This window comes from Eschrichtius robustus, chromosome 7, assembly GCF_028021215.1.
Source record: "Eschrichtius robustus isolate mEscRob2 chromosome 7, mEscRob2.pri, whole genome shotgun sequence".
Taxonomy (NCBI): domain Eukaryota; kingdom Metazoa; phylum Chordata; class Mammalia; order Artiodactyla; family Eschrichtiidae; genus Eschrichtius; species Eschrichtius robustus.
The window spans coordinates 107,303,000-107,318,455 of record NC_090830.1 but is presented as its reverse complement, the minus strand read 5'-3'; the positions used below and the strand labels follow the sequence as shown (position 1 = coordinate 107,318,455).

The 15,456-nt window shown below is 40.7% G+C and overlaps 1 protein-coding gene across 1 annotated transcript in view; it reads right to left on the bottom strand.

Moving 5' to 3' along the window:
• Positions 1-3,800: 3,800 nt before the first annotated feature.
• CC2D2B (coiled-coil and C2 domain containing 2B) overlaps positions 3,801-15,456 on the bottom strand; it is a 99,182-nt gene continuing 87,526 nt past the window's right edge. Inside the window, 6 exon segments of the mRNA XM_068548990.1 lie at positions 3,801-3,989; positions 5,877-6,054; positions 7,877-7,935; positions 12,378-12,500; positions 12,897-13,031; positions 15,061-15,174. Of these exon segments, the coding sequence (XP_068405091.1) occupies positions 3,801-3,989; positions 5,877-6,054; positions 7,877-7,935; positions 12,378-12,500; positions 12,897-13,031; positions 15,061-15,174 (798 nt within the window).

The window sequence follows — 15,456 nt, the reverse complement described above, 5'->3', positions numbered from 1 at the left end:
GAAGTTATTCTTATCAGTAGGAGAATGATGAATAAACTATAATAGATAATAGTCACAACCAGGGCTGTCACATAATATACAACTCCAGGGGTCCTTGCACATAAATTGTGAGTTGTGTGGCACACAAACTGCTTAAGTGCACGTAGTGGTCCTGCCCACACTTTAGAATAATATGGATCTTTTAAGAAGAATGAATTAGTTTACTTGGAGTATTTTCACTATTTTTGAAGGAGAAAAATAACATGCAGGAAAGCATACACAATGTGGTCCCATTTTTATAAAACAAACAGGAACATATGCATATATGTATATATGTATACATGAGAATGTTGGTAAGTGGAAGATACATGTTGGTAAGAGGGTGGGTGGAGTGAATAATGTGGGTGGAGGAGGGGAGAAGAGTAGGACAGGGACCCAAGCAGAAAAGAAAAAGAAAAAGAAAAAGAAAACCTGCACTTTAAAAGAAAACCTGCATGATCATTTTTATGCACAAGTAATAAGTACCTCCAAAAATAATTTTAAAGTATTCTCAAATATAAAAAAGGAAAAATACTACTTTATTCAGTTACCTAAAATCTATCAATGATTGATTTGCTATTATACTTTAAATAAAATACAAACTCTTTACCACGACCTATGTGATCTGGTCCTTGTCTACCTCTCCAACCTTATGTGCTACTACCCTTCCCTCTCCATATAAGCCTCTTTCTGGACTAGAGGCCTTTGTAATTGCAGTCTCCTCTGCCTGAAATGCTTTTGCCACAGGTCTTTGCATGACGGGCTTCCTCTCAACTGTGGAAGCCACAGATGCCTACCCAATAGCCATCCTCCTCTACTTCCTCACCAACAGAACCCTGATTTTATTGGGAGAGCAATATGTCCATTTAAAATACTTGATCTCCGGCCTCTCTTGTGGCTAGGAGTGATGCAATTTTGGCCAATGGAATATAAGTAGAAGTTACTGGACACAGCCTCCCGGAAAGCTTTTTAAAAGAGCTAAACCAGCCGCCTTTTCTACCTCCTCCTTCCCTTTCTGCATTTTCTTGCCACGAAAATGACTGCGAGGCTATGGCCTCTGTGGTTCCCAGGTCAGCAGTCTCAGTATCACCTGGGAACTTGTTATAAATGCAAATTATCAGGCCCCACCCCAGATCCCACTGAATCAGTAACTTTGAAGGTTAGGCCCAGCAATCTGTATTTCAACAAACTCTTCAGGTGACTCTTAGGCATGCTGAAGTTTGAGATCCACTGAGAAAGAGGATAGAAGTCTCCTTAGAGATGGTGAAGAAAACGGATGAAGACTAGTACACTTCTGACATCACAGAGCTACTGCACTAGAGTTGGACTGCCTCCTCCGCACTTGGCAGTTGTGTAATCCCTATTTGGTTACGCTACTGTGATTAGGTTTCTGTTACATGCAACTGAATGCAATTCTATTTGATAAATCATCTTTTAAATCTCTGCTCAAACATTATCCCCGTGGAGAGGCCTTCCCTCACTACTCTGCTTATATCCTCCATCCCCATCAAAGTCCTTCCCCATCATGCCAACATTTTTGTTTCCTTTACAGCAGGAGTCCCCAGCCTCCCGTCAGCGGCCTGTTAGGAACCGGGCCGCCAAGCAGGAGGTGAGTGGCGGGCGAGTGAGCGAAGCTTCATCTGCCGCTCCCCACTGCTCACATTACCTCCTGAACCATCCCGCCCCACCCTCTCCACTCCCCCACTGCCGTCCGAGGAAAAATTGTTCCACGAAACCGGTCCCTGGTGCCAAAAAGGTTGGGGACCACTGCTTTATAGCACTCATCGTACCCTGAAATGATCTCACTTACTTACTGTTTATTTGTTTATGATCTGTTTCCCTTGTAAGAGTGTAAACTTCCCTTGTAAGAATGTCTTTTCACAACTGTCCTCCAGCACATATAAAGTGTCTGGTACATAATGGATGCTTTGTAATTATTTGTGGAACGATACATAGAATTTTATAATTGCATGTTACATTTAATATCATGTATTTTTAAAACAGTAAAATGAAAAAAATGGTTCATTATAGACAATCACAATTTTTAGGAAAAATTTTTAGTTGAGAAACACATACACATATTTAAAAATGCATATAATACAGAATACAATACACACTTGCCTATGAACACTTTCTACCTTACTCTTAAGTGGCCTATCAATTCTAAAACGATAAACGATTAACAAAATAGCTATGTAAACATTCAGCGTGTCACAAAAATGAACTGCGTGAATTCAGCATTTCTTTGGCAAACTTGCCTTTTCATAGATACAATTTTGTGCTACCCCAATCAGTGTGGGAGACTTGTTAATAACAAAACTTCCTATAGCATTTAAACACAAACATTCAAATAAAAACAAAAATTCTGATCATTTTTCTCATGCATGCCAGAGGACATACATAACTAGGTTTTAACCTTGCAGAGAAAGCATTCTCTTTACCCACATACCCACTCCTTCTACTCTTCTAGTACTCTTGAGTTTGGTCCGAGACTAACACCCTGCAAATAAATGAGGTCTTCTCTGGCATCAACCTATGCAGGTATATTGGGGGAGGGGATACAGATTGAGGGTTCCCTGAGGATGAATTTGGGGTCTCTGCTCTCTGCTTGTGGGAGTGACTCAAGAAGCCCCAGTGCTACCACAGTGGGAGAAGTGAATTTTCTTTTTCTTACTTTTACTTCATATAAAACTGCTCTCATCATACAAAACCTTTGGAAATCTGTATCTTCTGATTAAAAAAAATAAGTTGTTATGTAACATTTAAATAAACTGTATGAATACTCTTCTCAATGAAGCACAGAACAATCAAATACAAGAAAGTACAGTGTTTCCTACTTAGATACCTATCCACTCTTTCTTGAGGCCCTAGATGGGTCTCCTTGGGGCCACCGTTGTGAAAGAAGAGCAGCAGAAAAGTGCCAGAGGCAGAATGGGGGGCTGCTCAATAAGAAAAAAAGGAGCTCTGAGATCTGGTAAGACCATTTTCTCCCTTTCTCACAGAATCAGGAAAGCATTTAGGTAGTGTTTCCTGGGAGTCCCTTCCAAATACTTGGAGATGAAATGACTTCAGGTCAGTAGCATCTAAAGAGAAAATTTTTGAGAAGCCCCCAGAAGCTGTCCTCAACCCAACATGGCATATTTCCCTCTTATTCTTAACCAGTGAAATAATCTTTTATCTCATGAGAAGCAATGACCTTGGGTTTCTATTTGAATAACTTCTGCCTGGAATTCCATCAGAACCAGCATCAAATGTACTAGCCTCACTTCAGTAAAGACAACACTCTATAAGGCAGGGTTCTCACTCTTAACTGGTCAAGAGAATTACCTGGGGAGTTTATTTAAAATAATGTAGGTTCTGGAGCTGCACTCCCAGAGATCCCGATTCAGTAGGTCCTGGGTGGGATGTGGAATTCTGCATTTTCAATAAGGCTTTCCAGGTGATTTTGATGGAGGTGGTGTGGGGCCCCCAATTTGAGTAACACTGGCTCAGAGAGAAGCCAGAATTGCTTCTTTCCCAGAATAAGACCTACCGTAGACAGCAATCCAAGGCGCCAGACTTCCCAAAGTGTCCTCCCTGACGAGGTCTCCGGTGAGGAGGTCATTTACGCTTGTCCTCAAAGACTCAGGGAGTGAGTCTTGTGCCCAACTCTATAAGTGAACCAAAAACTGGGCTCACACTTGTCTGGATTTGAGGATAAATAGGAAAATCCCAAGTACTAGAAAAGTTTGGCTTCTGGTTGGGGGCCTATGTACAATCTTTTCCTTTTCCCTTATTCCTTTTCACTGATATCGAGCTAATGAAGCCAAATAGACCCAAACAGATAATATGTTGTTTGGGTAGGGGTGAATATACACAGCTAGAGCAAATTCTGTCTGTGGAAATTCAGAGGAATGAATTCCAGTTTGATACACAGCATCAATAACTGACTGTACATCAGTGTATGGCATCTGGATAGGAAATCCTGCAACCTAGACAAATGACAGAATAACACGTAAAACCACATTACAGTCACGTAGGTGATGGAGAATTACTGTATGCAAAGAGATTACAGAAGCCTCAAAGAAATGGAAGTCATAAAATAATAATAATAGTTATCATTTCATGGGTGCTTATTATGTTCTAGGCACAATGCTGAATACTTCACATACATATTTAATCCTCAAACAACCCTATGAGGTAGGCTTTGTTATAATCCCCACTTTACAGAGAGAGGAGCAGAACCAGGTCTGTCTAATGCCAGAGCCTGCACACTTAACATTCCACATATTTGCACCCTTTCTGGAATAGCAAACTGCCAACAAGGAAACCTTGATCCTATAAGTGACAGATTTAAGGGAGCATTTTGGAAGAATTTATTTAACATTGATTCAGTTTATATTTATTGATAACTATATGGCAGGATTAAAGGATATGGAACATGGTCCCATGTAAAAGTATCTATTTGAGAATATACAAAGGACAATCATTAGCTTCTTTCAAGACTTAGTTTGCTTACTTCGGGAGGCTTTTCCTGATCTTTAAATCTGTTGATGTGCTCTTCTCTTGTGGTTGCATAGGACACTGTCCTTTCCTAGCTTACTTAATAAAATATACTGCAATTACTCGTTTTCTGGTCTACTTCTCTAACTAGCCCACAGTCTCTGTGAATGCTCAAGATTGTATCTGTCTCGTTTACTGTCATAACCCCAAGTGTCTAGCACAATGGCTGCCACATAGGATACAAATTATAGTTAACATTTATTAAGTGCTGGGTGCTGTGGTTAAGCAGCTCACTTAATCCTCACCACAACCACAAAGCAGGTAACTCTTTTTATCCTTGTTTATCTTGAGCAGTGGGGTAGAAGGTATAGAGAAGTTAGGTAATCTGGTCAAAGTTAATGAGTGGTTGAGCCAGGATTTGAACCCAACCTGCAGGATTCGGTCTAGGTTTATGAATGTGTGTTATTAAATAGCAGATAATTTTACAAAGGAACTCCAAGTTTTAAACCTTGGCTTATACTTAACTATGCTTTGCTTATCTCTTTACCCCCTAATTCTATTAAAAAGAAAGCAAAACAAAACAACTTCCTCCCTATTCATGAATGAATAGTGCCTGCAGATCCCTCCCTGGCAGCCTGAGTATAAACTCCCAACAGATTCCTTCCTTTCTTCTCTTACAGGGTTTCCCGAGGAGACATCTTCTAGTCTATGGGATAGTAGGGGGAAGGAGTATCACTCTTGGGAGGCTGGGGCTTCCAAAAACCCACTGGAACAATTCATAGGGAAAAGGAGGTGAGAGGATTCCAGAACTAAGGATATCATAGGGGAAGAAAAGAAGGACCCTAACAATACACCAGATGCCCACCATGTTTGATTATGGACTTAACTGAGTTTGAAATGCCTTTCTACCATCCAGGATGATGTCAAATGTGCTGGTGAACATACAAGAGGGGGTCAGAAGTCCAGGCTGGATGTATAAATTTGAGAATAATTTGCATGTAGAAGATATTAAAGCTTGCCTGTAGTCCTCTTGCCCAGAAGCAAGGACATGGAATCCATTCTATTACTACCATCTAGAAATCATTTTTTAGTTTCTTAGTTGCAGGTGGTTTCCTTTTGGGTATCTCTTTCCAAAGTTTGTGGTTTATACATTAAAAAACTGATTCCAAGAAAATGTCATGCAATCTGGTCATGGTACTAGTTACTCACTACATTTGAAATTTCTCAGTCTATAAGTAAATGCATTTTAATGGCATAGCATGTATCACCTAAGGTCAAGATAAAAGGCATTTCAGGGATATTTAAGATTAGTATCATCTGGCAATTAATAACATAGATAAAACAAATGACATTAATGCATTAAATCATATACACACCCAATAAAATTGTAGCAGTCTTTCAAATTCACTCTCGTCTTCAGATGAAACAAAGTTTCCGGTGCCAAGCTCTAACTTAGGAAGGATTTGTCTTAAAATGAAAGTACATTGTCTATTCCAACGTGTTGACTGTTTAGGTCGCCATTCCATTATTTTATATTTCAGAGTTCTTTCAATCCTAAGGTAAGAATGCAAAGATTATTTTATGATAAATTACAACTCATTTAAATAAATGTGAAAAAAGTTTTGTCACTTTTTCTCGAGTATGAGAATGACACTTTTTTTTTTATAAGCAGATATGCATTTTAAATATTTATTTATTTATTTATTTATTTATTTTGGCTGTGTTGGGTCTTCATTTCTGTGTGAGGGCTTTCTCCAGTTGTGGCAAGCGGGGGCCACTCTTCATCGCGGTGCGCGGGCCTCTCACTAGAGAATGATACTTTTTTGATTAGGAGAAAACCAGACCTCTATGGCTAGGGATATCTGCCATCATTCGCATTAGTCAAGTCCAGGGGAGAGCAGGCTCTTGCTTGGCTTGAGAAAGCAAGACGCTTCCTGGGGTAGCCAGCAATTAGCTCTCAAAGGCACATCTTTTTTCCAGTTACCCGTATGTAGGCAGCTGCCTACTGGGTGTGATTTGCCTACCATCTGATTACTGGGTTGGCATTCCTATTCTCCAAGACCCTCCTTTGACATAAGACATTGTGTTTCCAAGAAATGCCTTTATAAAAATTCAGATATCTGGTCTGGGATAATGTTAGCAGGAATGGGGTAACTGGATCAGTTAATTCAGCAAGCAGAACTGGGAGGAAATGAAGCCCTGGACTGACCGGTGTGATGAGCAGTTTCCCCTACCAGAATGGATGCTCCACAAGGGCAGGGAGTTTTGCCCACCTATGCCGCCTCTAAAACTGTGCCTGCTGCGGAACTCTTTCGGGGAGGGGAGAAAGTGGAGCACAGTGTGAGTTGGTTGATGGAAGCTTCTCCTCTGGGCAGAATCATTGTGTGCTACAGAAGAAGCTGCTGGGCCTCTCCTCTTGGCTGAGTCTATAAAGTAACTAAGTGGTTTCGAGTTGGCAGAGAGTCTCAGTCACGGCTATACGCCAGAATCACCTGTAGGACTTTATCAAAATATTTCACTATCTTCCAGATAGTGATTCAACAGGTCTGGTCTTGGACTCTGGCACCTATATTTTCAAATAGTTCTAGAAGCAATTTCTGATGAAAACCAGAAGTTGGGGACCGTTTTCCTAGTGCTTTTCTTCCTTTTATTGTTAAGAGTTGGGGAAGAAGGAGGGGAATAAGAGGTGAGAGTTGTGTGCTAGTGAGAAAAGGGAGTGGCAAAATGATTTTTGTCATATTCTGTTTCAATTAGTTGGTAGCGGCTTACATGCCAGCCTGCTGTGTCAGCATGAGTCACTGGAGGTAGTCAGATCTAGAAGCTTCTGACACATCTGGAGTAGGAGTGAGGTCTGCTGCAAGACTGTGACCCTTTGGGCTTGACTCAACAACTCCTCCGGACGTGTGTGTGTGTGTGGGGGGGGGGGGGGGGGGGGAGGGGGAGGGGTGCCTACGAGGGACAGTGGTGATGTTGCTGCCACCCAGCTTGGCTGTTTTTACCACATACCAAGTTGTGGGCCATTTACCTTCCTGTCCTTGCAAGAAGTGTTCGCTACTGCATTATTATTACTATACGGCTCAACAGGTGTCTGTGTTGAGAACTTCCTAACAGCAGCCCACAATGTTTTCCAGATGCAACCATATTTAACTTGGCATGTTTTTTCAAGGAGTGCCGTGGATAGCAGAGGGGCTGATTTTTGATGCATGCACCAAGAGACAGATGACTCAGTGGAAGTAACTATTATAATCTCCATTTCATGCTTCTGTTGCTGAATCTAATGGGTATTTTGAGAGACTGGGTTAGAGGACTGAAGGGTGGCTGAATGAGACACTAGAGAGAAAACATGATAATCATAATATATAAATAAAGATCATACCTGTTCTTTAGATCTTCTACCATGCTTTTATTAGTATCAGAATAAATTATTTCTTCAGGCTGAAATACAGAAAACTGAAAGTTAGAAAAGATTCTAGGGAGACCATCTTTACGTCAGTCGCCCCTTGGAGTGCTGATTATAATAAGGGCGAACTTAAACCAGTCTCATGTGGCAAAAACACTCAATAGTAGAGGCACAAAGGTAACACAGATCACAGTGTTCCCTTTGATTTTAATACTACTTCACCAGGGCATGGAAGGGAGAATGGATTTACAAAAGATATTTTTCACGACAGAAAAAGACAGATCTGCTATCCCCATCTGTTTATTCAAACAAGCATTTGACATGCTTATTGATTCTACCAGATAATCTTGGAAGCTGCACTGGTATCTTCCACTTATTAACTGTGACCTTGGTGAAGTCACTTAACCTCTGTGAGTCTCAGTTACCACCTCTTTTAAAGAGGGACAATAACAGTACCTACTTCCCTGGGATCCTGCAAAGATTTTAAAATAAAGTAATACATGTGAAGCCTGGCACATACTGCTCAACAAAGATCAGATACTATTGTTATTATTACTCTTGTAACAAGGTGTATCGTCTTCCTTCTTTGATTATTTGTTCCTTTCAGCAGGCGGGAGTCAGGTCTCTGTGTTTGCATGTACGCATGCGCACACACTTGCACATACACGCAGAGTCCATTTCAATCTCCCCGTCTCCAAGCCTTTGCTCCAGGCACCCCAGCAACAGCAGAGAGCAATGCTCTCCCATGTTTCCCCATGTTGCCCCCTGAGCAGGATTTTCTGGGAGGAGGAGAGGACTTCTCCAACCCCCTCCCCCCTACCTAACCCGTTCCTCCCCCTCCCTGCAGGGCTCATATAGACAAGAGTGAGGGGTTGGGTTTGGACGGTTTTTACTTTGGATATTTCTGAGCTGAGAAATAGAGGAGCTATAGAGACACGGACAGATTTTTCCCCCTCTTGAGTGGAATGAGGGTTGTACGACAAGAAGGAAACATTTACTAGGCCTCTAGGTCTTAGAAAATTTCAGCAGTGATTTGAGGAGGCTCAGTCTGTCAGGTGATGATCTAAGCCAGTGGCTCCCAAAATGTGGCCCCCAGACCAGCAGCCTCAGACCCAGTGATTCAGAAACTCTGAGGGTAAGGCCCAGCAATCCATTTTTCCACAAGCCCTCCAGAAGGTTCTGGTGCCTGCTGTGGTTGGAGAACCACTAGATTAGAGCATAGGCTCAAGCACAGTGAATTTCCCCACAGTGAACACGGCAGGAGACGAGAGATACTGGAGAAAGGGAAGCATAAACGCCAGCATCATCTTACAGGGGCCACCAACTATCACAGACAGGACAGGTAAACTGAATTCCCTGATTGCTGTCACCAACCACTGTCTGCCCCTCCAAAACAATCCCCTGCACCCCTATCCTGGCAACTCTTATGGATTAGTTAGGCCACTTTCAGGCCTGAAAAAGAGGCCTGGGTTATGTTGACTTGATAAATTTATGGACTGTTAGTCTATTTTCTTTTCGGGCAAAGGCCCCTTTCAGGGAATTCACATCCTTTAAAACTTCGAGAGGATTTCCCTGTTAACTCCATCTCTGAATACCCATACACGCTCAAATTTGTGTTCTCAATTGTGATTAAGAAAAAAAAAAACAACAGTGTTCACCACAGATAGTGGTTTATTCCGGTATGTGTGCGACAAGGCAGAAGATCAAGGGCCATTAACCCACAGGAAAGAAATCAGTAGGGATACAAGTCAAATGCAACTATGAGTTTTATATTTATATATTCAACTTGACAAAGGGTTTAGTGGCTTTTAAAAGTACAATTTTGATTATGGCAGCCCTTGCCTTGGTGATGTTGGCTTCCGATTGTCCTCTGCTCACTCCCAGGCAGCAGCCAAACTGGCCTTTCAGCTCCTTGACAGACATCTGCTTGCCACTGCAGGTCCTCATGCCTGCTGTTCCCGCTCTGTGCTGGGACCATTCTCCTCCTTAATTTTCACCTAGACCAGCTCCCGCTCACCCTTCTTCACTCTGCTAGTCATCAGTTTTTTCCCCAGGAAGCCCCTGCAACTCCCCTTCACCTCAGGTCTCCTGCTGAGTGCTCCCAAAAGCACATTCATTTCTTCTATAATAGCATTTATCGCTCTGTACAGCAAGTGCCCATTTCCTTCTGTTTCCTCCTCTAGAACACAAGCTCCAAGAGCACTGAGACATGTCTTTTTCCTTGTGGTACCTATACCTAAAACAGTGCTGGCCCGCTGCAGCACTCAATAAGCATTACCTGAATTAATAAGAGAATGATTAATAGAAACAAAAAACCTCAACTCTAAATAAATCATTCTCCCCCTAGGAGGCAGCAATACTTTGGTCACAACTTTGGGATGGGAAAAACAAGCAAGGTCTGTGGATGCCATAAATGTGGTTTGCTCAAGAGAGATAAGCACATTTCCCCTTCCTTATAATGACTTTGCAAACATCTGCAAGGAGAATGTTCAGAAGGATGCACAAGAAGCTACCAACAGTGGCTATTTCTTAGAAAGTGGGAAAAAGATGTTGAAGAGGAGAGAAACTCTTCACTTTATACACTTTGATACTGTTTGATTTTTCTCCCCACAACCACCATTCCTTCTTTTTGATATTATGAACTATGTCAAACATTCTCAGATAAAGCACTGAGAAAAATGTAATGAACATCCACCCAACATACGTACCACCAAGCTATATCTAATCTTTGCATTCTTCCATACTTGTTTTAGGTTTTTTTTAAAGATGTAAAACATTACAGATAGATTTGAAGTACTCTGTATACTGCTCCCTGATATCATTCTTTTTTTTCCTCTTTCCAAAGGTAAACTTCACCCTAAATTTGGTGTTTATCATTCCCATGCAAGCTTTTACACTATCACTATATATCTCTATATATGTAAACAACATATATTTTTCAAACTTCATATAAGTGTGTCATTGCACATCTTCTTTACTTTGCTTAACATTACATTTTTTATATTCATTCATGTTGATAACAATGGCTCTAGGTCAGTAGTTCTCAACCTTGGCTGCATGTGGGATCACCTGGGGAGCTTTAAGTAATACCAATGCGTGGGCTCTTCCCTCAGAGATTCTGATATAATGCATGTATAGCCAAGTTGAGAACTATAGTAAATTAGTTTCATATATTCTTTTTTTTACTGCTGTATAGAATATTTTATAGTATGAGTATTCATAACTCATGTGCCCATTTTCTGGTTGATGAATTGTTTCCTTTTACTTATTTATTTATTTTTTGCTATTTTAAGCAATTCAGTAATGACCATCGTGTACTTGTCTCCCTGTGCGTGTATCTCTAGGGCATATACTTAGAAGATGAACTGGTGGATCAAAGGCTGAGTTTCTTCAGCTTTACCAACCTTACCATATTGCTTTCTAAAGTGTTTATAGCAATTCACACTCCCACCATTTCTCTGCCTTTTTGCCAATACTAGATGTGATCACACTTTTTAAAAAGTTTTGCCAATCTTCTACAGGTGAAATAGTGTTTTATTGTTTTAAATTGCATTTCCCTCATTATGAGTGACGTTTAGCCCTACAGTTTCTGCTTCTGTGAATTGTCTTCTTCCTATTTTTCCATTGTCCTTTTTCTCATCCCCCCTCTCTTTCTTCCTCTGGGTCATAGCTCCTAGTTTTCTGAATTTTGCAATTGCCTGCACACTGCCATACCATGGCTCTCAATCCAGAAACAGCTGTTGAAATGGAATTTGGGTGCCTTCCCAAAGCACTAGTGAGTACATCATAGATCCCCTGGACAAGCCATCTGGTGATTAGGTTGGTTCCTGATTCTCAGCTCTGTACTTTGGTCTCTTACCTCCTGAGCCCCAGGCAGTGAGTCTGCTGCTTTTCTTTTCCATCTTCTCCCAAGAGTAGCAAAGTAGGGGAGCCGCAACACAGTCCCTGGCTTCAAAAAGTGAGACTGGCTCTGGTTCTCTGGATTTCATGAAGCATTTTCAGACCTTGGTGCCATCCTCTTTGGGCCCCACTCACTGCTAGTGTTTCTGTCCTGTTTCTATTCCATGAGATAACAATCATGGTTTGGAGCCCAGATAAGCCTTCTGTTTTTCAATTTTTATACTTTATCATTGTTATGGATATGTAGTAGAAGGGCTAGGTCAAAGTCAGAACTTATTACACCATCTTGACATTATTTTTTATGTTTCATGATGAACATTTTAAAAATTTTATTTTAAAACCTAAATTCACAATTAAGATGATACCTTCTTCTCAATTCCTCTTTTCTGCAAGTAGAGAAAAAGGATCACAAAAGCCCAAACTCAGGCTGGATGGCAGAGAAAACTAGGCTTTATTAATACTGCCAAATAATTCAATAAGCAATCAGCTGTATAAACATAATAAAAGCTGTCACAATTCCTAAGATTAGAACCAATGGTAACTTTCATAGAGACACACCTTGAAAAGTATAATTTACCTGTATGCTTTGTGCTTTCGTCCCTTGATAATTTTTTGGAAGCAACTGTTTCCAGAAACTTTCCTTTGAATAGTCAAAATATACAGCCCTTGGTGAATTATTTTGCTGAATATTAAACCAGACCTATTAATACAACAACATAAAATCAGTAGAGGCCCACAGGAGTACTAAGCCCATAGTGGGTTAGGACGGAGCAAAATTTTACAGTCCTACTCCCCAGTGAAGTGGCAGAAGCCAAGGATGGTTCTGAGGCAGAAGGTACAGAGATTCCAGGGGTGTGTGCACATTAGACTGCTCGCTGGTTCTCAACCTCGGAGGCACTGCAGAATCACGTCAAGGAGACTTGGGGAGAAAAGATTCCCCTGGCCCTACACCCCAGGGACTCTAGCTGAACATCTATAGCTTCTTCAAAGTTCCCACATGATTCTAATATATGGTCAGTGTAGAGAACCACAGGTTTAACTCTTGAGGAGATAACTCAAGATCCACCACCACCCCCCACCCCCGCCATATACTTACATTTTCACCATCAAACAAGCAATCTACACTTTGTAAGGGACAAAATGGGTCAAACTGCTTATGACATTGCCCAGTTAATGGATTCCAAAGCAAATATTCATCAGTTTCTGGCATTAATACATAAGCCACATGCCCCTGTACGAAGAAAGAGTTAAAGTCATTTTTGGTGGATGATTGATTTAACTCATTTTTGTATGTGGAAATTATAGCGTAAGCATATGATATCTCTGATTTTTTAATAGATAATATTGCCAGTTACCTTAGTTATTCTTTATTCCTGTATTATTTATTTATTTGCCTTGCCGCACAGCTTGCGGGATCTCAGTTCCCTGACCAGGGATTGAACCCGGGCCACGGCAGTGAGAGCCCAGAATCCTAGCCACTAGACCACAAGGGAACTCCCTGGTATCTCTGATTTTTAAAAGCCTTTTTTAGGACCTTTACAATTTTTTTGGAAAGGATAAAACCAAAGCAACTGAAATCCTCAGGTTGGATTCAAATGAGAGAAATTTTGAGCTAGTGCTGCCACGTATGGTCCTGAAGGGTGTACCGTCACAGCAATAAAATTGGTTGTCCTAACAAAATCAGTATATTATGACCAATTCCCAATAGCTAGTACTAAAGGGTTTTGAGGTAGGGGCGCTTTTGTGTAATTCACACAAAGGTGCTATATGGATTAGCCCTGCTTTATGTAGAATATACTTGGAGACCAAGGGTGAACACCGTGCAGAGTTAGGGAATGGAATTTTGCCTAAGGCTCTGAAAAGCCAAGTGAAGTTGAAAAGCCATAAAATTAATTTTGTGAACAAGATACAGAGTTAGAGGCCAGAGAGAAATTATACAGGAAAGCACCTGAGGAATAAAAGTAGTCATTATGTTGTTATTTTGCTCTGCACATACTTTTGAAGCATAAACCTTTCTTACTTAGCAAAGAATAAAAATTTCAGGTAACAACAATAATGACTATTTAACATTTATTGAGTATTTCTATACCCCAGGTACTGTACTCAGCACTCACACTAATCTTCTCACATGAATTCAAAATTCTGTGAGGTAGGGATGATTATCATGCCCATCTTTCACATGAAGAATAAGAGGTTAAGAGCTTGTCTAGGGTAACAGTAGATGGAATTACTCCTTTTCGGGGAGGAGATAAGTGAGGCTCAGAGGAATAAGGCTGAGATCGTACAGTTAGTAAACGTCATCGCTGGGTTTTAAAATCCTCTTTGACCTCCAAATCTATACTCTCAACACTGTGCTGTGTAGCCTGGTTTCCCGAACTCCAAAGCTCCTGCTCTTTAGCACTGTGCTCATCTTCTTTACGGTAAAGAGGCTTCACCTCAACCGGTAGCAGAGATGAAACGCACAGATGAGTGCTGCCACCTAGTGTCGACTCAGAGGTAAAACTGTAAAAATGTTTGTTGACATATTGTTGACTGTTTACTGCCATCTAGTGGCACTCAAAACTACAGCAGGGGGATCATATGGGGAAATTAAGGGAATACAGAGAAATAAATGATCATGACAAAAACCATAAAACAAGACTGGAAGTTTTTTGACACTTATCAAGATATTCATAGTAGAAATAGAAACAGTCCAAAAGAATACAGCCTTCTGGAGGTTTGAATGCAGGTGTATATAATTAAGTTGTAAAAATTTCAGGTAGGTTAACATAAATTTCTGGCCCACAATAAAAAATTGAGCAGTGGAAAACGGGAAGAAGTACTTCTTAAGGATCTTAAAATATAGTGTTAGGGACACATAAAGATGATGGTGGTGATGATGGTTAACAACCACTATAACTACCACTGTAACTATTACTACATCACCTACCACCACCATTTATTGAGCATTTTCCACATAAACCAGGTGCTGTTCCCAGTGCCATATACTTACTATGTAATTTAATATTTTTAGTAGCTCCATGAAGTAGCACTATTACCTGTACTACTTTACGAAGAAGAAAACCAAAAGGAAGTTATTCTTTACATTGTAGAAATTTTCATGAACGAACATTATCCTCCTAAGTAAATAATTGTTCGCCTAGGATATTTCCTAATTAGCTTGTGAAAAGAAGGAAACGTGGGGTTGAAGTCTTTTAAACTTGCAGCTAAAAGCTAATTAGTTTTGTTTACACTATTTAAATATTAAGTCCAGCACTTACTTCCAACATCGAGGTTCCTAGGAGGACCAAAGCTTTCTTTCCAAAATACAGGAAGAAATTACAGAGAAGTATGGCATGCTCCTCCTTATTTCCAATAGCCAAACTGATGCAGCGCTAAGGCAAAACAAAAGCAAGAAGGACACAGAAAAGGAAGGGAGGAGAGAAAGTTGAGTAATGCAAGCATCCAACATATTTAGAGTCCCTCCAAACCCACACACACACACATTCTTGCCAGGTCACTAAGATGACTGCAAAGCCGAAAGCTCCAGCACCCTTTGCCTGTTAAAACACTAGGGCATTAGAAAGAGAGAACATTAACTTGGAACATAAGGGTCACCTTTACCATGGGATAATTAATGTGGATACTGTGTAAGTGACCCAATAATTTTATCCTCC